The 25,612-nt window shown below is 35.8% G+C and overlaps 2 protein-coding genes across 2 annotated transcripts; both read right to left on the bottom strand.

The window, feature by feature from the left end:
- Nucleotides 1-8,024: 8,024 nt before the first annotated feature.
- Nucleotides 8,025-9,028, bottom strand: LOC141630496 (uncharacterized). Its single transcript, XM_074443304.1, has 3 exons — nt 8,717-9,028; nt 8,341-8,611; nt 8,025-8,224 (listed from the first exon to the last, which is right to left on the bottom strand). Exons 1-3 carry the CDS (start codon nt 9,026-9,028, stop codon nt 8,025-8,027), a joined length of 783 nt encoding a protein of 260 aa, XP_074299405.1.
- A 5,759-nt stretch (nt 9,029-14,787) lies between these two features.
- LOC141630495 (protein FAR1-RELATED SEQUENCE 5-like) lies at nt 14,788-17,589 on the bottom strand. The gene is made up of 3 exons (XM_074443303.1): nt 16,620-17,589; nt 16,557-16,578; nt 14,788-16,228 (listed from the first exon to the last, which is right to left on the bottom strand). Exons 1-3 carry the CDS (start codon nt 17,587-17,589, stop codon nt 14,788-14,790), a joined length of 2,433 nt encoding a protein of 810 aa, XP_074299404.1.
- Between the last annotated feature and the right edge of the window lie 8,023 nt (nt 17,590-25,612).

The following is a 25,612-nucleotide window of genomic DNA, read 5'->3' as shown; positions in this document are numbered from 1 at the left end:
ACATTCTGTTGTAGTACTAACGATGATTGTTGAACTTTAATCGCAAAGGCTTTATGCTAAAGTCAAAAGCTAAATCCCTTTTTAAAATCCTTTGGCGTTAATTTCGCTTCTACGCTCACGTAATTACTTTCACTTGCCAATTAGCATTCATGGTGCCTCTGTTCATCGTCTTTAGGCTTTAGCTTATGCGACGAAAATATACAAGTATTACCACATCGTACAAGAGCACATCGACTGAAAATCTTAAAGAACCTTGAAACTTTGAAGCTGTTATTGGAACCTTAAAACTTTGAACCACATAGATGAGTCTTTAATCACATTAGAAAGAACAAAAAATCAGTACATAATTAGCAAGGATGAAAGATCTTGTCATCACTTCCATTTGCCCTTATGCATCACTTGTATAGTTTTACACTTGCACTCATGAATTTTCCTGCCCAAATTTGGGAGTGAAAAAGTACAACCAGATGAGACTTAACAAACCCGTTCTAGTAAGGATAAGAGTTTGGAAAGTTTGATTTGAAGGTCCTCATCAGATGATAAGTACCCACTACTAAGCAGTTCAACTCTCAGCTCTTTACAAATCCCTTGTCCACTTCAGAAAAGCCTCTTCACTTCACTTATCAACATTCTTGCTTCCAAGACTAATTACTTCTTCAATTACCGGCTGAGTAGGCTTAAAATAAACGGAATTACGAACCGCGAAAGCAGGAAATGGAGAGCTCCCCATGAAAGGATAGTCACTTGGGTTACAATTCTCCTCACAAGAAGAATTAACCATATTGTTATTGTTATAAGCTTGGTGAATGAATTCTGAACCAAGTGAAAGCGAAAGAATGTTCGGGCCGTGATAAAAGTTGGTTTCGTTAACAAATGATATGATACATGAGTAGCTGTTAAGAGTATTATAGGAACATGGTACTAAATTAATAGTAGATTCTAAGCATGTTTAGCATAATAATAGACTAACTCAATTACTGGCGAAAGTCCAACCATGTTCACTTCACCAAGCGGCAGCTCAAAGTTATTGATATAATATGCCACGTGTGCACTGAGTAGACAACACGGTGCACAGGGAAGTCATGCACGCAAGTCATGAACGCAGTGGATAAGAAGAGATAGATAAACTGATCCGCTAACTGTCGAAACCAACTTGACGATATTAAACCGAAAAGAAGCAAAGAATCATACATGCGTTTGTTCTCTGGATATGCATAAGACGCAAAAATACGAACTTTCTATCCATAAACGTCTAAAACAAAAAGGACACATGTAAGTATAGTAAAAACAATACCCAATAAAGAGACTCAAAGTGGCATTGCCTAGGGGATGCTTCGTCTAAAGACATATATAGACATAAATAGAATTTTGGATTTACACACAGGCAAATAAGCAAAAGTGGATGGCCTCAAATTTAATTTACCATAGTCTGCTATTAAGCCCGATAAGTAGTAATTTTAAAAAGTATTTCAACAGAAATAAAGGCAAATACGGTGAGGGTAACTCAGTGTACGAGATTAAAAATAAGTGTCATACTTGAAAGTAAGTTATTTTAAACTTCGCCTGTAATAACACCTTCAGGTTTAAGCCAATAAATTTTAGGTGTCTTATAATATGAGACAAACTCACACTTAATTTACTTAAAAATTATTCCAGGCCAGATTGAGAAATAGCCAAATACGAAAGTCATAATATGATTAGATTGGAAAAATAAACTACCCCTTTTCATACTTAAGAAATGGTTGTCATTGAAACTCACCTTAGCTTGATTACAGTAGTGGCATGCTCTTTACTTCTTCAGTAGCACCTCTAATTTCATCAGTAAGAATGATACCTGCAATATACACAGAGGTAAAATCATGAAAAGCCATAATAATATTTAGCCTAAGTTTTATGGATGGTCATTTGCACATGCGAATGTGCAAATGACAGGGTTTTTGAATTAATTATTCCTGATGTGGAATTCAATAGGTGTTGACAATTCTCAAAGCGACTATTAAGTTAACTAATCTACACTCAATCACAAACACTGCAAAAAACAATATCAACATTCAATCACAAAATAAATCTTCACCTACATTAAAAACAAACCAAAGATCAAATAAAAAAAAAAAAAATCAAACAGCATAATGAAACAAAGAGAAAACATAGTGAATTATACCAGGGCATCACTATCTATAGATACAAAATACAAGGGAGGTATTGAGCTTTACACTTACGAGAAACTTAATACATCCACATACCCTATGATCATTTTTTACCCAAAAAGAGGGACTATCGACAAATGGACAATAAGTCATAAGTTTGAACCCCTCTTCCTCTTTTTGTTGTAAACGCCTAATTAACACAAAAATGATATCAACCCACACCGACAACCCCCATAAAATATGAAATATACACTTGAGCATCCTTAAAATCAATGCACACAATTTGCAGACAGATAAGCTACACGATTGAAATCCTCAAGAATGCGCAAAACCCAGATAAAATTATAACTCTCACATCCCATATATTCAAAATAATAATCTAAACTCAAACGATAGTGAAAATAAAGAGGGTTTCTTTAGAGAGTGCAGAAGTGAGACGGAACCAATAAATAAAATTCCCAGATATAATCATTTTTAAAAAGCAGTGAAGAAGGAACCTCTAGAGTCGGGGCAACAAATAAATCACCGATTTTGATGAAAGAAAGAAACTATTTTTCTTTATAATCGTCATCATCTCAAACCTTTATACAAACTTTGATCGAGTCTTAAGAAATAATACCAACCACCACGTGATTTCACTTTTCTTCCTCTTTTTCTGGCATTTTCGGGATAAGCGTCAATAGCGCTGCCGCCACCAGCTCCGGACTCTTTCATCACAACCATCGTCGGAACCCGTGCTTGTGTCAATGCCTGCAAGCCAATAAGAGTAAACTATTACAAAATGCCAAGTGAAGCTGTAGAAACTCACCCTGAATACTAAATACAAGAGCAGATTAATATAGCAGTTCAAAATTCAATAATGTTCGAACCTAGATAGATATAGACATAAGTGTTCGATACATTTAGACTCATACCATTCTACCTATCTATCGATTATCCTCCATATCTGTACCTCCATATCCCACACCCTAACTGCTCACAGAAGGCCCTTAAGCCAACCAATATAATATTCGTCAGGAACACGGACATTATGAGCCAACTTTAACAGCAGCAGCAGCAACAGTTAGGGCAACGGAAGCATGGGGTTCAAAGCAATACCATGTGAATCCTCTCAATCTCAAGGATCAGATTATTTTCAAATTTTTGCCAATAGAAACTTTTGGTCCGTTTGTGTGAGAGAACATCTTTACCTGAAAAGTAAACACCCACCCCAAGAACTTTGATCAAAATCCTCACAAATTTACCATGTAAATCAATATCATTTGTAAATAATCAATGGGAGTAAAAAATGAAACTGATTTAATCTAAAAGACGGGCGAACTCTTTGCTAAAGCGATTATATTCATTGCATTCAGCCTGCAGCACCACGCATGACAAGGTCCTGCAAGATCTATGCTCCACACCTTTATACATCTAATTTCCCCGACCACCATTTTTCCGTTTTGCGTATCATAAACATGCATAATGATCGTAGATAAATCAACAAAGCTGCATCATAAGCTATAACAAAAATCCAGATATAGTGATCATTGAACCAACAATGCACAATTAATACCTAAATTAATCATAGAACATGTCAAATAACAACTTTACAAACCACCGGCTGTTGGAGTAAATGATTCAGTAACAATGAAAAACGAAAAAACAAAAGAGATATAACCCGAATTGTAGTGCCGTGGTAACGGAGCCACTGCCTTGAAAACTATATTCCGGTACGACCGTGGTGGCGATCAGCTAGTGCCGGTAGTTCCCCAAGGATAACACTACAGTCTCCACTCAGTAACGCCCACTCGAAACTGTGAGACTTGGAACGGAAATAATAATCATTACCCAGAAATTATAAGTAGAGAAGAGGAGAAAGAAGAGAGGAGAGTATTGTTGTGTGTGTTCTGGAGAGATGCGTGTTGATCTATTTATAGCGAAAATAGATCAACAGTGGAGCCAAAAACTGCTCCACAAACGCAGCAGTCAAACGGGATTAGTGGAGCATTAACAGCTCTTTAATCGCTCCACTAACAACCTTAATTGACTGACTGTTACAAATCCAGTACACTGAATGTGGACAGCCCACTACACACAAGCCCAAAAAAAAAGATTAAAAGGGGGCCTTTGGCCCGCACCGCAGGTGCTCTACCCAAACCCAAACCCGAGCCCGAGCTCGAGCCGGGCCGGGCCGGCGCGCGCGCGCGTGTGTGTTTGGACCCAAACCCACATGCCCAATACTCCCAACAAAAGCCTCCTTGGTCCACACAATTGGCTAGTGATAGACAAAAGCCAATATAAACACATGGAGACCAAACTAATCCACCGATGTGGGATACCAAAAGGAAAGTTGGACAAAGCAACTTGGCTTTTACAGCCATCATTTCCAACAATCCCCCACAGATGGCGAGGAAAAGCAAAGAGAAGAAATTCCTGGGTAAAGGAAGGATTGGATACTTAGGTATCAATATCTTACGATTTGAATTGACACTTTAGTGAAATGAGGAAACAACTTACTTACAAAATGAGAGAATATCTTGCGATTTGAATTCTTAGCCGAGCTTCTTGGTCGATACCCCCACAACACATATCATACCTTCAAAATTAAGATCGTTCCGCGAAAGTGCAACGCGCTTTTTTAGAGTTATGCGTTTACCTCGGTACTAATAGATGTGTTCAGAAGACTTCTCATAGTCTAATGATCGTTACACCTACGTAGGTGACTCAAGTGCTTCTCAATAGCACTTCTTACATGAGTCATTAAGGACCCAAGTCCAACCTGGTGTATGATCCATCAAGTGCGTCTCAAAAGCACCACCATAAAGGCTATGAATCATACAACGCCATAGGAATAGAAGCTTTAGACCTAGTCAAGTCTCACTCTTGACCTAAGGACTTAAGCCCCATTCCCCTCGACGTATCAACGACTAGTCTCCTAGCCACCCTTTAGTAAAGGGATCAAAGAAGATTGTTTTCGGACTTCACATAGTCCAAAGCAATCACTCCATTGTCTTGGAGTTGTCTAACTGCAGCGTGCCTTATTCGAATATGTCTCTTTTTCGAATTGTAGACACTATTCTTTGCAACACCAATAGCGACTGCAGAGTCACAGTGCAGGGAGACCGGTGTTAGCCGTCCGCCCCACACTGGTATATCAGCTAAAAGGTTTTTCAACCATTCAGCCTCTTGTCCTACCAACTCAAGAGCTATGAACTCAGATTCCATGGTAGAGCGTGCAATACAAGTCTGTTTAGAAGACTTCCACGATATAGCACCTCCACCCATGGTAAATACATAACCACTAGTAGAACAGATCTCATCGTTACCGCAACCCGATTCGCATCACAATATCCCTCTAACACAAAGAGAAATTTACTATAATGCAAACATAAGTCAACTGTTCCTTTTAGGTATTTTAGTAAACGACGAAGAGCATTCCAGTGTTCATTGCTAGGGTTATGTGTATAACGACTCAGTCTACTAACTGCGTAAGCAATATCTGGTCGAGTACAGTTCATTAAAAACATCACACTACCTAGGATTTTAGTATACTCTTCTTGGGAAACACTCTTGCCCAAGTTTTTACACAATGCTACACTAGGATCATAGGGTGTTCTAGCAGGCACATCATCAAAGCAGTTAAACTTTCTCAACACTTTTTCAACATAATGAGATTGACTTAGACAGATTCCATTGGGGTTTCGGATGACCTTAACTCCTAGGATAACATCAGCTTCTCCTAAGTCCTTCATCTCAAATTGCGATGACAAAAATTCTTTGGTTCTAATTATCACCTCTAAATTATTACCAAGTATTAACATGTCATCAACATAAAGGCATATAAGCACACAATCAGATTCTATTACTTTTGAATAAACACATGAATCAGAATTGTTAACCACATAGCCATTACTTATCAAAGTGTTGTTAAATTTCTCATACCACTGTTTAGGTGCTTGTTTCAGTCCATAAAGAGACTTGTTCAGTTTACACACTTTACTCTCTTGACCCTCAATCACAAAACCTTCAGGTTGAGACATATAGATCTCTTCCCTTAGTTCACCATTCAAAAAGCGCTTTTAACATCCATCTGATGTATAACAAGGTTATGAATAGCAGCTAAGGCGATAAGAGTCCTAATAGTCGAAATTTTGGTCACTGGAGAGTAAGTATCAAAGTAATCAATACCCTTCTTTTGTGTAAAGCCTCTAACTACAAGTCTAGCTTTGAACCTCTCTATTGTACCGTCAGGTCTCATTTTCTTTTTAAAGATCCATTTACTTGTGATGGGTTTACTACCTTTAGGTAAATCAGTCAACTCCCAAGTCTGATTTGACACAATAGAGTCAAGTTCACTTTTAATAGCATCTTTCCAAAAATTAGCATCAATGGATTTCATTGCCTCACTATACGTTTTTGGGTCATCTTCTATTAAAAAGGCTGAAACAAATTCATCACTAGCACAAACAGAGTATCCATGTTCAGACAGCAAAGTTGAAACAAAATCAGCTCCAAAGTTCTTTGGACATCTAGGTCTCTTAGTTCTTCTAGGTTCAACAACATGATCAATAGAAGTGCTACTACTAGCATGTGAAGAGATATCAACAGATGTAACAGGTAAACTAGGAGGTGAATCAACATTCTTCTGTAATGGAAAAACATGCTCAAAAAACACAGAATCTCTAGCTTCAGATATAGAACGGTCACTTAAAGACATGAATCTATAAGCATAACTATTTTGAGCATAACCTATAAAAACACAATCATAGGTCTTTGGTCCAACGGTAGGTCTCCTAAAGTCTGGTAAACCCACTTTAGCCAAACACCCCCATACCTTAAGGTAACTCAGGTTAGGAGGATAGCCCTTCCAAATTTCATAGGGTGTCTTGTCAAGTTTCTTATGAGGTACACGGTTAAGAATGTGACAAGCCGATAGAATTGCTTCCCCCCACATATCGTCAGATAGGCCAGAACTTAAAAGCATAGCATTCATCATCTCTTTTAAGGTTCTATTTTTTCGTTCAGCTACGCCGTTAGACTGAGGTAAGTAAGGTGGACTAGTCTCATGTATTAAACCGTTAGCGGCACAAAAGTCGGCTAGATAACTAGGTTTATACTCACCACCCCTATCAGACCTTACCCTTTTAATTTTTCTGTCGAGTTGATTTTCGACTTCATTTTTAAAGTTTATAAACGATTGTTCGCTTCATCTTTAGTCTTAAGCGAGATAGACACGGTGTACCTTGAACAGTCGTCTATAAAGGTGACATAATAATTCTTTCCACCTCTACTTGCCACATTTTTGAAGTCAGCTAGGTCGGTGTGAATTAACTCAAGAAGACTCGTATTCCTAGTTGTGACAGGTTTACTAGGTTTCTTTGTGAATTTAGCCTCAACACAGCTAGCACATTTAGAGAATTCTTGACTCGTCAAACTTGGAATTAAACTCATAGTTCTAAGTTTTTTAATATAGTCAACATTCACATGACCTAATCTACCATGCCAAACATCAATAGACTCAGCAATATAAGCAGAAGTAGATGCATTATTATTAAAAACAATCGTGTTCAATACAAAAAGACCCCCAGAAAGATAACCCTTGCCCACAAATTCCCCATTACGCGACATTACAACCTTGTCAGCCTCAAAAACAAGTTTCAAACCAGCTTTGTTCAATAAGGCACCAGACACGAGGTTTCGACGCAATGAGGGTATAAATAAAACATTGGTGAGAGCAAGTGTTTTCCCGAGGTGAGTTTGAGAAAGATCTTGCCTTTGCTCGTGATGATTGCGGATGAAGAATTACCCATGTAGACACATTCCCCATCGCCTACTTCCTCGAACTCAAGAAATAACCCCTTATCGGACAGAGGAGGTGTCTAGAAGCACCAAGATTCAAGACCCATTCAAGAAGATTGCCCACCGATTAGCTTCCACAACCACAGCAGCAATGACATCGTCAGTCACAGCAACATTAGCTTCAGCAGTTTTCTTTTCAGTGCACTGGTAGGCTTTGTGACCAGTTTTCCCACAGACGTAGCAAACAATGGGACCCTTTGGTTTCTGAATCTTAGCAACTGGTTTGGTATGCTTCCCTGGACCATTCTTCTTAGCCTGACCCTGGTTCTTACCCTGACCAACCTTGGCCTTACCCTTACCCTTGAACTTCTCGGATAAGACGGACCACCGACTCAACCAGATTAGCATTAACAAAGCAGAATGTTTTTAACGGGTTGACTAACGGGTTTGTCTTTAAGGCGATTTGCCTCTTCGGTCCTCATGTGTCCTACTAGTTCTTGGAGAGACAGGTCCTTTTTCTTATGCTTAAGGTGGTTCCTATAGTCAGACCAGGAGGGAGGAAACTTTTCTAACAGAACATTAGCCACGAAAATGTCATCTAATTTCATACCCTCATTCACTACATCAGCACATAGGTTTTCGTAGACATGAACTTGTTCCATGATGGGTTTCCCGTCAGCCATCTGAAATTCCAGCCACTTACCCACAACATATTTCTTTTTCCCCGCATCATCAGCCCCATACTTGGCTTCTAAGGACTCCCATATCAGTTTGGAGGACTTATGAACCATAAATAGGTCAAAAAGGGTGTCGGTCATGTTGTTTAGAAGCTGGCATCTAACAAGTTTATTGTCCTTATCAAATTTCTTAATATCCTCTTCATTTGACTTAGCAGCAGATTTAGCAGGAGGGGTGTTCTCTACGGTCTCAGTAACAGGAGCCTCTTTAACAGGAGCAGGCGGGTCACTAAACAGCACATAATCAATTTCCAGTTGTTCGAAAAACATCAACAGTTTCTGTGACCAACGCTTATAGTTATGACCGTCTAATTTCTCAAGTTTAGTCAAATCAGGAAGGGTTTTTGCTAAAACAGACGACATTGTTACAGCAATTAACAACAACAAATATATAGTTTTCAAATTGTTGGAGTAAATGATTCAGTAACAATGAAAAGCGAAAAAACAGAAGAGATATAACCCGAATTGTAGTGCCGTGGTAACGGAGCCACTGCCTTGAAAACTATATTCCGGTACGACCGTGGTGGCGATCAGCTAGTGCCGGTAGTTCCCCAAGGATAACACTACAGTCTCCACTCAGTAACGCCCACTCAAAACTGTGAGACTTGGAACGGAAATAATAATCATTACCCAGAAATTATAAGTAGAGAAGAGGAGAAAGAAGAGAGGAGAGTATTGTTGTGTGTGTTCTGGAGAGAGGCGTGTTGATCTATTTATAGCGAAAATAGATCAACAGTGGAGCCAAAAACTGCTCCACAAACGCAGCAGTCAAACGGGATTAGTGGAGCATTAACAGCTCTTTAATCGCTCCACTAACAGCCTTAATTGACTGACTGTTACAAATCCAGTACACTGAATGTGGACAGCCCACTACACACAAGCCCAAAAAAAAAGATTAAAAGGGGGCCTTTGGCCCGCACCGCAGGTGCTCTACCCAAACCCGAGCCCGAGCTCGAGCCGGGCCGGCGCGCGCGCGCGTGTGTGTTTGGACCCAAACCCACAGGCCCAATACTCCCAACAAAAGCCTCCTTGGTCCACACAATTGGCTAGTGATAGACAAAAGCCAATATAAACACATGGAGACCAAACTAATCCACCGATGTGGGATACCAAAAGGAAAGTTGGACAAAGCAACTTGGCTTTTACAGCCATCATTTCCAACACCGGCTCCATCCAAATCACCTATTTCATTTTGTAATCTTTTGGAGCAGTATGTAAATTAAAGGTAAATGAATGATTAGGACGGATAGAGTAGTACGCATCAATTAGAATTCTAACGAGCAGAGATAACGGAACTCACCCGCGAGTGGGCCTCTCCCTCGATCTGCAGCACACAAAACAAGGAAAAAATGAAACTAATAACGTTCTTTTTCAAAACTATCACAAAGTACCACAACACATGAAAAGCAAAATGTAAAAACTAAGCAAATTAATCCTACTTCAATCAAAACTAAGAAAGAACTATAATTCGACCCAAGAATCGGCGAAAAGGCTACGGTTACACTCAGTGTATAGAATCTTCTATACACTGCGTATAACATCGTGACATGTGGCAACTGTAGAAATTGAGATAGAATCCTTTTCAACTTTTATTTTGTACATTTTGAGAGTCAATTTAAATTTGAAATTTGAACTTTCAAAATTTATTATGAAATTTTTTAACAAATTTATTAAATATTATTATTTTTATTTTCTAGTTATTTCCTTCTAATTTCCTTCCTTCTTTCATTAATAACAGTAGAACAAAATTTGTGGCAACTGTGAAAATATCGTCCATGTCTAGCCTGAACTCCGTCCACTTCGCCGTCAAATACTTACCGACGTGGATGATTCTCACGCCGGCGAACCCTCGGGCCACCATCGTCATGTTTCATGGAAAGGGTTATTCCGTACAACTACCGTGAAGATCTCCGTGCTTGCTGTGATACCTCTTTGCCGTCAACATCTCCGGCGCCGGCGACCTATGACGCCGAAGACCCTAGCATGAACACGATGATCACGTCGCCCTCGGTCACCGCGCCAAGAACCCTGCCAAATCGGCGGTTTTGCCACCACGAAACGGCCTCCAAGAACCCAACCCTTAATTATAATCTAAAGAAATTGAAATAGCAAGTAATCGATCGATAATCAGATTAAAAATTTGAGTAGCCGGCGTTTAAGAAATCTGATCGATAATCAATGTTGGCAGTGATGCTCAATGTTTTTCTTCAATTTTTAATCTCATTGAGTTTAAGAAATCCAACAATTTAATTGACTTGAAAAGTTGTGTTTTGGTTATTGAGTAATTAGGTTTACAAGTTTAAGAAATCGAAATTGAAATCGAAATCGAACGGAGATGGTGGAAACTGGAAAGGCATACGCAGGAGGGTTGACTTTTTCATTTTGGTCCTTGTTCGTGAGCAAGGTAGGCCTAAGGATATTAAATAGAACAAATTGGTAAAATGTTATGTACTTAATCGATAAAATTCGTACTACGAAAATAAACTACGATTATTAATTTTATGTTATTATTCAAAAATTAGCATTACTGTAAATGCTAGAAATATACTCCGTAATGTCCTTGATGAAAAATTTACAATATTAATCTAATCAACCAATATTTGTGCTCCAAATCGTATCATACAAATCTTCGTGCTTATTAGTAAAAAGTTGACATTAGTAGAGAATAGGGTTGTTAATGAGACGAGACAGCTCGCGAGCAACTCGAGCTCGGCTCGGTCAAAACTCGGCTCGCGTGAGCTCGGATCGAGAGCTTAACGAGTCAAGCTGAGCAAACGTTGGCTCGACTCGAAAAACTCGTGAGCAGACTCGAACTTGTATAATTAGATAAAATGTTACTCATATTTTATAAAAATGTTTTGTCATGATTATATATTTGTATCACACATATCAAATATGCCTCGTTGATTTTCCAATATTTGTATATAAATATTTTGAGCCTTGGTATTGAAAATTTCGAGAGAGAAAAAAAATGAACAATCAACAATTATATATAGGCTCGAGTTGAGCTTGAATTTGACTCGAGCTCGCGTTAAAGTACGCAAGCTTGATAACGAGCACAATTTTTTGAAGCTCGGGTAAGCTCGAGATCGACTCGAGCTCGAGTTTTACTTTATGAGCACAATCCGAGCAAGGCCAAGCCCGGGCTCGACTCGCTCGATAACGCCCCTAGTAGAGAAAAAATAATGTTAATAATTGAAATGTACAATTATTACGTTATTAGTTAAAAATTGACGTTAGCAAAACATTGACATTGTTGATAGAATCATATGGACATTCGTACGCCAAATCGGATCATACAAATGATTGTGCTCTAATACAATTCTTACCTTATTATTAGTAAAAAAACTGACATCAACAAGGAAAAATATTTTTATAATTGAATTATGCAAATATAATTTTATTAATTAAAAATTGACGGTAGTACAAAATGGTGAAGAAAGACATAACGTTTCAGGGTTTCGAAGGCTTAGGGTATCGGGTTTTTAAGGTTTAGGGTTTTGGGGTTTAAGGATTTATAAAGTTTCAGGGTTTAGGTTTAATTTAATAAGGTTTAGGGTTACGCAAAATAAGACATCACGTAATTATGATAGGAGAATGAACGTAATGACAAACGCGAACGATTGAAATGATCGCTTTATGTTATTCTAAAAGGGATAATGTACTAGTTTGAACCTAATTGTAATAAAATGATCAGTATATGAGATTTAATGCTAAATGGGATCGATATATAACGTGTTAATAATTAAATTATCGGTCTATGGGGGTACAAAGATAATGTGCTTGATTGAACGTTACAATACTAATGTAATCATTTTATGTGATTTAATCATAAACGTGATAGATTTAACGGGAACATTAACAGAATGATCGTTTAATGCAAGTTAATACTAAATGCGATCGATTGAGCGTAATTATATTATGAGATTAAAAGAAAAATGTAAGCATTTAATGATTTAATTTAATTATAATAGAATGATCGGGTATGTAAGAACTAAGAGTTATCGTGCTCGTATGAACGTATATTCGAATAATCAATTCAACGTTACTAAAATTTACGTAATTGTTTAAGACAACTAAATAGATTATAGTTTAGCTTAGTTACAATGCTAAACCTTAAAACCTGAAACCCTAAGCCTTCAAAACGGAATAAAAGTTAATACTAAATGCGATCGATTGAGTTTAATTATATTATGAGATATAAAGAGAAATGCAAGCATTTAATTTAATATAATAGAATGATCGGTTATGTGGGAATTAAGAGTTATCGTGGTTCTTGAACGTTCATTCGAATAATCATTTCAACGTTATTAAAATTTACGTAATTATTTAAGACAACTAAATAGATTATAATTTAGTTTAATGCATGTGCTGATACCCTTGCTCATTTGGTTACAATGCTTACCTTGAATATTGATACTCTTCTCCTTAATACCAGAGTTCGATTCTTCTATGAGTCATTGCTCATCATTTTTTTCCAATTGCGTTTTTTGATTAAAAAAATAATAATTATATGCTGCTATTGAGTATTGAACCTGCGATCTCTAGTATAAAATATAGCACTCCAACCAGTTGTTCAAGACACATCTACACATTTATTTATCTAAATTATTTGATATTAAGGTGTTATGTGCTCATTTTTTTTACTCTTATAATACTATTTTGGAGGGAAAATGAAAAAAATTGGAGGGAAATTTCTTTAGTGAAATATAAAATTGGAGGGAAAAAATTGTTATAAATACAACCCTAAACCCTCCATTTTATTATCATTCATCTCCATTTTACTTCTACTCAAAATCTTAATTCCTTTAGCAAAAAATTTGTGAGAATGGCAACATCAAACAAACAACATGTTGGTGACCTAATCGTTTTTCGCTTATTTATGCGAGAAATGTTAAAGGAAGTTGGTCACGACGTAGTTTCGAAAGCTATGTCTCGAATAGCACCAACATCCAATATGCTTTTAAAAAATATGTACGAGGAGGAGTACAATATTCTTAACTCTAATCTCCCCCTCGACAAAAAATATTGGACAAAAATTGACGATGATATTTCGATGGTGGCGACACCAAAAATCGATAATATCATCGTAAGGGATGATGAAAATGACTACGATAGTGACGTAGTTATGCTCGAGACCCCACCTCCATGCTCATCATCAAAGGGTGGGAGAGGGAGAAAAAGAAGAGGCGGTGGAGTACGCAAAAGCTGCAAGAAGATAGTATTTTAGAATTCGTTTATGTTGTTTCGCATTGTTACGAATAATCCGGTTTAATTTTATTTACATTTAGTATTGTTACGAATAAATTCAAAGTTATGAAATTTTATATTATTGAAGGTTCTTTTTTTTATCATCCGAAAGTATCAATTTTATTTCTCCATATAATTAATATGACAAATTATGGATCCTTAAATATTAACAAAATTTTTTTTACGTAATTCATCTTTTAAAAAAATAAAAAAAAAGAAAGAAAAGATAAAAAAATATACAAAAAAATTTTGTTACGTAAAGCCATCTTTTTTGTTACATAAAGTCATCTTTTTTGAAATTAAAAAAAGAAAGAAAAGATAACAAAATATACAAAAAATCAAAATATAATAAAAAAAAATATTCATGATCAATTCTATGCTTAATTCTAGCCATGATTTTAGGCAAGTATAACATAATTATAGGCTTGGTAGAATATTTTATAAGATATAAGATATGTTAAGATTACAATATAATGAATTAGAATATAATGAATTAGAATATAACACGTTTTTTTTAACTGGTAAATTGCAATATAATGAATTAGAATGTATAAATGGACGTGCTGATACCCTTGTTTAATTGGTTACGAGGATGCCTTTAAAAACTTGCAGTCTCCGCAAACCCGAGTTCGATCCCAAGCACGCACTGCATCAGAATGCGATTTCTTATTACTTCTGCAATGCAGTAAAAACCCGGACAACACAGTTCAGTTGCTTGCTAACCGAAATTAATTTTCGGAACCAAAAACCTATTTATTTGCTAGTACAAAAATCATTCTGCCAGTTTAACAGGAAATCGACAAAAATAATGATGCAAACATAGTCCGTGATACCAAAATAACGAATTACATTCTGAAAAAAACTCGTGGAGTTTAAATCAAATGTTGGTGCTCGCTTCTTTTCGATGGGGTGGGTTGCGATGATCCATCGCTTCTTTTTCTAAAAGTCTTCTGTTTTGGTTTTCTTGCCCTCCCCACACCTCTTTTATCAACCGGATCCTTTATACATCCTTCAACCGGAGGTGGTAGGTTCTTAATGATATGTCTTTGATTATTTTCTTTCCTTTGTAACCTCCTACGTCCCCAAACTTTAGACGAATTTCCCCCTGTTCCGGAGGAGCTGATGGTGTCGACTCCCACGTGATTCTCCAATTTTTTGCTCAAATCCGCTATTCCAGCCTCGTATATGGCGTAAGCCTCGTCATCTTGTAAAGCCAGTCTAGCAATGTAATCATTTTTCTCATTCATTTTCATAGACTTTTTCACTCTAGCATATGCTTCCGGATCGTAATAACCCACCCGAATGTGCTCGTACCCTCTTACAATATCTTTTCGCCAACAATCTAAAATGTATTTGTCGGGAATGTACTTGATATCTTCGAGTTGTATACACCGGATAATATGTTTACATAAAATACCCTTGAACTCAAAAAGCTTACACGAGCAAGTAAAATCTACCTCAACGGCGTCGATATTCACCTCATATGATTTTTTAGCTCCTCTCCTCCATGGCGGATCAACAATAATCTCATCGGCCAAGTACCTAGTGTAATTTCCGACCTTCCCTATATTTACCACATTTGTATTAAATAACCCAAATACCTCAGCTTGTACCTCCTTAAACATTGTATTTGTGTAAAGTTTATGAAAAACTTCTTCTACTAGAATAGAGCCGGGTGATAACTTAGGCGGTCTATCTAAGCACTCGAAATTCATTTGCTTCTCCTCATTTACCTTTGATAATATGGCATTCTTAAACTGATGAACAAAGTTACACAAACCGCTTTCGATGCTGACAAAGGTCTTTAGAAATCGATTTTGTTGCTCACTCCGCTGTGTCGACGACATTCCAGCACAAAAAGTACCTTTCCAATAGACAGGAACCCACTTACGTCTCAGTGCATACGACTCTTTTATCCAAGGATTGTTTTGTATCTGATATTTTTGGACCATTGTACGCCATGCCTCCTCAAACTCATTGGCGTCCATAGTGTCATGAACCGCATTTCTCAATTCCACCTCAATTTTTGGCCAACCAGCACATGCACCCAAATTTTTTGCCGCATTTCTCATTATGTGCCAAAGACAAAGCCGATGAGGAAAATCGATTCCAAATACACTTTTAATTGCGTTACCAATCGCTGTGGCTTGGTCAGTAAGTATGATGGAAGGAGGCTTGCCCATACATTCTAACCACTGTCGGAATACCCATTCAAACGTTTCTGTATTTTCACGAGATATTAAAGCAGCCGCAAAAAGAGTTGACCTACCATGGTGATTAACGCCAACGAAAGGTGAAAAGGGCATCTCGAACCTGTAAAAACAGTAGTAAATTGAGACAAAGAGAAGTCACATAAGTAAAAAAAACAGAGAAAACTATATAGCTACACATATCAATTCAACATAACATTAGAAAGGAACTATCACTTTCAAATTTGTATAAGGACATTCAACTATCACTTTCTATAGCTGCCAAAAAAAAACTATCACTTTCTATGCTATTCTAGCTGACCATTTTTATTCTAGCTGACTATCACTTTCTATGCTATTCTAGCTGACCATTTTTATTCTAACTGAACATCATCTAATATATACTCCGTATGAACTTAGATGCTTTCACTCCTTTCAGGCTTTCAACTGACCATTCTTCCTTCATTAATATAACTACACATATTAAAAGGATGATAATACAATAGTTAAATTACCTATTGCACATGAATGTAGTGTCATATGAAAGAACATAGGGAACGCTTTAAACAAAGCCCGACATCGAGCATCTGCCCAAAAAAAGTCTGACAAACGTCCGTCACTATTACGCCGAATAGCATAGAAAAAATCCGGATTGTCCGCTTTCATCTCTTCAAAATATTTCAACAATGCAGTAGCATCGCCGCCTAGCCTCACTGTCCGTCTCTCTTGATTTATAAGATTCCTCACATCCTTATTATTAAATGGAACATTTTCGTGTCCCCCACATTCAAGTACCATAGAATTGTAGTTTTTAACAATCGAGATACCAGCAGCATCGTTGAGCATAATTCGCCTTTTGAAATAGTCACTTATAACCCTATAATTTACCATAAAACGCCTATTTTCAGGAATAATCTCATGATTATGCTCTAACTCACAACACGTGATTTCCATCATCGTCTTTCCTTTCGGAAATCTAGCATCTACTACAAATTTGCACCCGGTAACATTTGAACCTTCATGTTTGTTTTCTCCACCTTTCTTACACATCATTCTCATCCGTTTGTACATAAAAAAACGTGATTCCTTTTCACCAGTCGATAATCGACTTATGCCATTCGCTTTATACTCTTCTTTGAACTCATTAGTTCTTATAAAAAGCTCGAAACCACGTTTGTATGCATAAGAATATATAAACGCGGTGAATTCTTCTGACCCGGGAAAAACCATTCCAACTTCGGGATTAGTAATATCATTAACAACTTCAGAATTATCGTTATCAAATAGTTCAACTGTTTGTTGGAACAAATTAGTAGACCCACCTTGAGTTGCATCGGACGCTTGCACAATTTCAGCCGTCTCAGTTTGGACTCGTTCATGTACCGTGTCATTCAAATTAATTTCTTCCAATGACGGTTCATCTTGTAGATTGAATTCATGATACTCTTCATTTAGATCGAAAAAGTTGTGATTAGGAGTTGACATTGATGAAGTCGTTCAAGCAACAATATGAATTTTAGGTTTTTTTTTAACACAAAATAAACGTATGATTTCAACGTTAGAGTAGAAAACTGAAAAGATATGAAAAATAAGATATAATATTATTTAATTATAGTAAATATAATTATATTCATGTTACCAAAATTAATAAAACTCTTAACTATTTTCCCTCCATCTTTTTCATCTTCCCTCCCATGATGAAAATTTTTCCCTCCAAACACCTACCCAATTCCCTTGCAATTACAAATAGATTCTGCCACGTGTTACATTTTAATTGGTGGTGTATAGAAGATTCTATACACCAAGTGTAACCGTAGCGTCTTCCCAAGAATCGGCATGGCACCTTTAAACATTAATCCACTCCCTTAAGAAGCGCAACTATTAGAATTAATCAGGAAAGACAACAACTGAAATCACAAAATCCAAATTTAAGGCAAAAATAAACAGGGAACTCAATTCAGCGGAAAAAAAAGTAAGAACAAAACAAATAAATAAACAAGCAAGAAAAATAAATAGATAGATAAACATATAGGAAGTATGAAAGAAGTTTTGAGAAGCATGGTAGTACAAAATGTTATCATACAACAAAACCCCAAAAATCAGTCACACAAAATAGGTAAAATTCAAACAAAGAACCCTAAAATTGAATAAACCACCTAAAAAAGACCCTAAATCAGTCATTCAAATTAGGAAAGACAAACAAACAACCCTAAAAGTGAATAAAACCTCCCGAAATAGAACAAAATTAGCTTGATCGTACCTTAGAAATTAAAAATTGATGGATCCAACTGTTGAATTGTGTAGAATTCAGCAGGGCATCGATAATCGATAGAATAATTGAAAGATGAAAGATGAAGAAATAATTGATAGAGGAAGTAATTGAAAAATGAAGAAAGGAGAAAGGGAGAATGAATGGCTACGAAACAATGAAGAGAGGACTGAAAGGCTTAGAGTAAAGTGGAAGATGGAATGAATGGCATATAGAGTGAAAGGAGGAATGAAGGGTAGTGTGTTAGATGATTGCAGTGTTCGGCTTAGATGCAACGAATCAATCGAGATGATTGGCTCAGATGCAACAAATCACTATTCCTTAGTATCCTTACTATTCATGAGGAGCACTGTTCATAAGAGTCCCGAGAAGTAAACTTCATACTCCCTCCTATTCTGGATATTAGTCCCATTGTCCATTTTCGTCTAGTCAGGTAACTGTCCCATTGTCTATTTTTGGACATGTTTTTCCTTACGTAATTACCATACTACCCTTGTTACTTTTCAATATTTACAAATCAACCTACCCATAACCCATCCTAACACTCACTAATCTAGCCCACTAATCTATTTAATCCGTAAACCAACCCAGCCCAATCCCATTAACCCTAATCTCTCGCGCCTTATATTCCCGTCCCCATCCCCTCAATACCCTAGCTCTCTCTCTTCCGCCTCTCACTTCCTCTCTTTCTCTCTCAACCGCCATTGTTTTCCCTTCTAAACATCATCAGATTTATCATCTCCTCTTCCATTCTTCATCAAAACTTCATCGCCTCTTTTAATCTTCATCAAACATTGATTATTATTCATAATATTCCTTCATCGCCTTTGATTAATCTGATTTTTTTTCAAATTTTCATCTGGGTGGTGCCTCTTTGATGGAAAAATCTGAATCTAGTCGGTCTTATATTGATCTTCGTGCTATGGAGAAGAAATATGAAGATTATTATTTGTGTGGTGAATCTGAGATGGATATGGAAGGGGACGGAGTTGATGATGGTAAGTCTGATGTTGTTGCATGTTGCTCAAATATTGCTCCTTTTACAATCGTGGATGAGGAGATGGATTTGAGGATGATGGTTAATTCAAAGAGAGGAGATTATGAGAGGGAGGCGAAGAGTTGGTTAGCAAGTCGTCAATCTGGTCAGACCAGATTAATGTTTATGGAAGATCTATGTAGATCATGGCCTGAATTTGGGATTTTTTTGGAGTATGAAAAGGAAGAGAGTGCAAGGGAGAAAAGAGATGATGTTGCATGTAACTCTGATGTTGTCTGTAATTCCGATGGGGAATTAGATCCGGTGTCCATACGAAAAAATCCGGTTATTACAAAGTGGTTTCTGGGAGAGCTTTCTAAATATTGGCCGGGTTTTGGTCCTGCAGACGAAGACGAATCGTCAGGAGGTTGATTTCTTATTACTTAAATTTTTTACATTGAATTTTTTTTTTGGACTGGTGATGATTGCTGGTGGTTATATAATGTCTGTTTCTTCTAATTTGATCTACCCGATAATCTCTAATGTTGAGGGTAATTGATTGCCTGATAAGTTGTTGTTCATATACAATGCCACCACCATTTGTAGTGATGAGGCTGTGTATGAAACCTCTTTGTATTTTTGGCTCCAAATTTGATTTTTGGTGTCAAATTGCAATATTGGTGAGTTGGATATTTTAACACTTGGACTGACAATTTGGGTTATCTTGGTTTATGGAACAACTGATATGGGCTAATCAAGATCAGATGAAGAAAATCGAAAGTTAATCTGAAGTCCATCCTTCTGTTTTGATATTCACTGTGCTTGTAATTTAATCTGAAGTTTTTGTGTAATTTAATGTTAATTTAGAGTTTAATGTAATTTTGTTTTAAGTTAATGTAATTTAATTATGTAATTTAATTACAATTTAGAATGTGTAATAATTTAAGTTCATGTAATTTAATTTCTACGCAAAACTGAGTGTATGTACGCAAAACCGTCATTGTATCAGCACTGTGTTTATGAATTTGGAGGGAAACAAATTTTGGTGTGTAAAAAAGGAGGGAGTAATTACCCTCTTAATTAATTCATTACTCATCATAATCATAATACCCTTCATCCAAACATTTTACCCCCAAGCATTACTTTTCATTATTATACTACCCTCCTTAATTCTTGTGACATCCTCTAAATGGGACAATTATGTGGAATAGGAGGGAGTACATTTTAGTAGTTAAGGATTTGTGGTCCATATAGAATTCTGTGTTTAGCGTCATCACATAGAGTCTTTCCATTAATTTTAGTACAACTCTCTCTCAGATTTCTACTTCAACAGTCATGTCAACTGGTCGGAAAAAAAATACTGAGTAAGCACAAATTTGTCAATAAAACCGGAAAACCACTCTTACAGTCTTATAATCTCATAACTATGTTTCTGACATTAGCAAATAAAAAAATTAGTTTACATTAAGTGAGATTAGTTTACATTCCTCTTGGGATGACCCTTTCATTCATTTAGGTGAGTGAGAGAGGCACACAGGTTTCCAGTGTCTTCTAACACCATAGAACCTTCTACTCCATTCCATTTATCATCCTCGTTTAGCATCTAAGACTTCGAGGGATGTACACTAAGTTTATACAGTCACAAAAGTATTTTGTTTCTATGGTATTAGTTTTGTTTAATTAGTAGAGCTTGTTACTTTAAAAGGGACAAAACTCGTCAAAAATAACTCAAATTCACATGTCAAATAAAAATGATACACATTCTCCACACCAGAGAATTGTGAAGGTTACTTTCAGAGTAAAAATTTTAGTTAGTGTCCAGTCTTTCTATTTGGATCACATTTGGGTCAGACCGCATCATTTTCAAAATATTTACAAAAAAAAAAAAAATACTTGTTTTCAAAACTCATTTCAAATGTTTTCGAAAACTCAAGTTTTGCATTCATCATAGCATCATATCTAGGACATACATTTGCATTCTAGGTGTCATATATTTGTCACTGGCCATTTCAGTCGACTACTTTGACTTTCATCTTCCAGATTCATCCAAAGCGGGGGCTTTTCATAAAGTCTCATTTTTCTCGTAAAATAAACTTTTGCCAAATTCAAATTCAATGATTATGAAAATTCCGGCCTAATCTTCATGCCGCAAATTTTCAGCCCATTTCAGTCAATGATTGTGAAACAATTCCAGTCTAATCTTTATACGAAATAAAATTTTGCAATTCTCTAGCCATTTCATGAAATAAAATTTTACGATTCTCTAATCTAACTCTTTTCAAAATTAAATTTTGAAATTAAGCTTGGTTGGCATGCCCTGACATGCATTTAAGTTCTTAAAATAAAATTTCCTGAACTTGCCTTTTTGCGAAATAAAATTTTGCAATTTTCAAATCATTTGGTCGGCGGGCCCTGATACGCATTTTGAGTTCTTAAAATAAAATTTTATGAACTTGCTTTTTTGCGAAATAAAATTTTGCAAATCCTTGTTTGAAAAATCATATTTTACAAACTAATCCCTTTTCAAAATAAAATTTTGAATTCCTCGGTCGGCGGGCCTTAACACGCATTCGAGCTTGTGAAATCAGATTTTGCAAGTTCACTCTTAAGTGAAACAAAGTTTTGCTTAACCAGTTTCCAAACAAGCTAAACAAAGTTTAGCTATACCAGATTCCAGACCAGCTAAACAAAGTTTGGCTAATCCAGAATCCAGACCAGCAAAACAAAGTTTTGCTTTACCAGATTTCAGGCGGGCAAAACAAAGTTTTGTCATACTAGTATCCGGATCGGTGAAACAAATTTTTACCAGTTTCATTCGAGATTAGTAAAACAAAGTTTTGCTAAGTCAGTCACAGGTTCCAGCTAATCCAGACAGGTAATATAAGAGGCCCAGGTACGTTTCTTAACCTTTATTTGTCCCGACCGGACTACTTTGACCTTCTCTTACTCAGACTCGCTCAAAGTGGGGGCTTCTGTAGACACCTCAAAGTTGTCTGCTAGCCTTACGGTTACCCGATGATGAGGCTAATAACTAATGACTAAATGAAAGTTGACAATTTTAAAATTTATGACTCTTTACGCTTATTTTCAGTGAAATTACTTTAAATTAAAACTACCCAAAAGCCCTCCATTTCCTTTAGTTTACCTTTACAATTATATTCTCAAGATATTGAGTAACGGTCGTCAAATGGTGTGTCATCCGCCTAAAACGAATTATAGGTTCAGAAATTGGCCAATCTTATCTTTATTAATTCAGAAGACAATGCTGAATGCAGGACGCGCCACGTCATTTGTACAGTGTTTTTTTTTTTTGAAAATCAAGTTATGGTGGGACCCGTTAGTGTGCAAAGAATTAATTTCTTCAAATCGTCCGCCAATACAAACATGCGACAATTTCCGTCTTAGCAAAAATACTATGAAATAATTTTACATTCGGAATAAATGAAACTAGTTTTCTTACCCGTGCGTTGCACGGATATTAAAATAATGTGTGATAAAGTTCACAATAAAATGGAATATACACATATAGTACATCGTTCATGTCTAAGCTTTTATGTATCCCGCATGACCAACAAATAATTCCCGTTAACATAATATTGACATAAGAATAAAAGAGTGTCTGATTAATAAAATACTTTTTTTAGGAAAATAAAATCAATATGAAGTTTATATATATGATACTTGGACTGATAGTTTTTAGAATTTGTTCATTAATACTGTTTATTTTTCAATTGGTCAAGGAAAACAATAATATCTACTCTGCATAATTAACTCATTGATGCAACAAATCTCCTTTTTTCGAATAACAACCATAATTTAACCATAATTTAATCATTACTGGATCAAATTGTAATTATGTAAAAACATTTAGAGGTAGTTATTAGAATGTTATATCTCCTGATCAAACTATAGAAGTGCATTTGAATGTGAACCAAATTCCAACGCTGGACTACATGGCTATGGCTGCTTATGACCCCCCTATAGCAATAGTCTTAGCCCCCATCTTCTCAGTTGAAACAAAATATTTCACGCGGACTCCTATTTTTCTTCCCTATTCACACACATGATCTAAAACAATCTCATCCCTTAAAAGATCGATCCTTGTCTCCGTAACTTATATCAAATTTATCCAGCCAAGTGAAAAACTAAACCCCTACTTCTAGAAAAATCCACCGTCCAATGGAAACTAACCCTTACTCTCGACAATGTTGTTAGAATTAAGATTCTACTTTAATTTGGATTGATGGGGTCAAGATTAAGTTTATCAGTATGATGTTTTGAGGTTTTTTGTTATTATTCATGTTACCTATATGTTTTAATGCAAGCGATATTTTGCTGATAAATAACCTTATTTATTATCACTATTCCCGTTAAACTCATCACCCTCCACAAATGCACACTCCCTCCACCCCCCTAATTTACCCGCAAAATAAAACATCAGCCACGTTTCCACTACCACTATCACTACCTTTCTGCCACGTTTTACATCTAAGAAGTCATAAATCACATTCATCTCCATGAACCACAAATCTTTACTCCAGATGATATGGGTCCTCGTCTCCCTTATCGAAGACAATTTATTTCTCCTTCAACAAAGAAAAGTTTAAGAAGCAATCTTCCCTCGCTCTTATCTCTCTCCCTTTCCCTTCCTAGTCTTTTTTCTCGTCCTCTCCCCTACCTCCATTCCATATACTCAAACAAAGTGTTTGGGTACTATGTTTGTAAACTGAATAAGTTTGAATATTATATATATACACGAACTTTGCTATTTATTTCATTTTGCATAAACAAATCTTATTACCTCCATCTCATTTTTATTGTCATTTTTTCTTCAAATTTTATTATCTCATAATTATTATTCTCTTTCTAGATCTAGTAAGGAAAAACTTTAGTCAACCAACTCGTCTCAATCAACCGCATTCCCACTCGAAACAGCCTTTAACCCACTACTTAATCCATTCGGTTCACACATAAAACGGTCTAAAATGCGAAGCTTTCATCTCTCTCTTGAAAAGTCCATCTAACTGACAAAAAACTAACCGCTACTTTCTGAACTTCATCATTTTTACATCCCGTAAAGATTAAGTTGAACATGACAAAAAAAATGCAGAAACTTAGGTTTTGTTTGATAACAACAGATTGAACATTCTTTTTTTAGCATTTTGAGAGTTTTTACACTCTTTAAATAACAAATGTGTTATTTTGAATGTTGATCATCGACATATTGAAATAGTAGATTGTGGTGTAATTTCCTGTTTTACATTATGACCTTTAATTAGTATATTATAAGAAAATAAAAATTGAGTTTTTTTTATCTCTGAGGAAATTAAAGATTAAACTTTATCATATTTATAAATAATATTCTTCACTTAAAATATATAAATTTAACCAAACTCAAATAAGTTAGCTAAAAGTTATAAATCACAAATTGTACGAAGCATTATAATCATTTTTTTTATTAATATGAAATAAATGTCATAAACTTCATGAGAATATTAATGCGGTAGAGAACATAGAAGAGTTGGCAAGTACGTGACCCCCTTTTAGGTTTAAATATTTTCATTTATTTTTATATTTTTGCCTAAAGGTGGTTAAAGCATCGTATTATGCATGGCGAATATGTCTCACCCTTCCCCAATTCATACATTTCCCTAAATTATAGTGATGATGTGCTCAATTTACACAAAAAAATATATATAGCATCATCAACAATAATTAGTTTGCTCCATATAATTGAATAATACCGTTTTTTATGCATGTAAATTTGTCAGAACAAAAGCTTGAGAGAGACGGTCTTCACTATATTAAGGAAAGACTACTCTTACTCTTTTATGTGTTTTTCATGTTTTTTTTTTAATGTTGATCGTTGCTTGAATTGAATCTTAACCTTATACATATTTCTATAATAAGTGTATCTAATTTACCTTCAAGCCTCATTCAAATTTATTTTATTACTCGTGGTACCATTTTTACTTTAAATTGTAAAACAATCGCACAATAAATTTTTTCAAAATATTTACTCATTTGTCATAATATGATATTTCGATTCGCAAATTAGAAGCAGCTTTCTTTATCTTTTAATACACCTTGAAAAATAGATATCAAACTTTGTACTTATCAATAATTTGTGAATATCTTATTTAAATTTTGAATAATATACTTTTATATAATGACAAATGAATGTAAATAATATAATAATAAATTATCAATAGAAGTTGAAGTGTGTTGTGAGGGAAATAACTTTAAAATTAGTAGGAGAAATA

This window comes from Silene latifolia, chromosome Y (assembly GCF_048544455.1).
Source record: "Silene latifolia isolate original U9 population chromosome Y, ASM4854445v1, whole genome shotgun sequence".
NCBI classification, from domain to species: Eukaryota; Viridiplantae; Streptophyta; class Magnoliopsida; order Caryophyllales; family Caryophyllaceae; genus Silene; species Silene latifolia.
The sequence above is the reverse complement of the archived record's forward strand: the minus strand, read 5'-3'. Positions and strand labels throughout refer to the sequence as shown.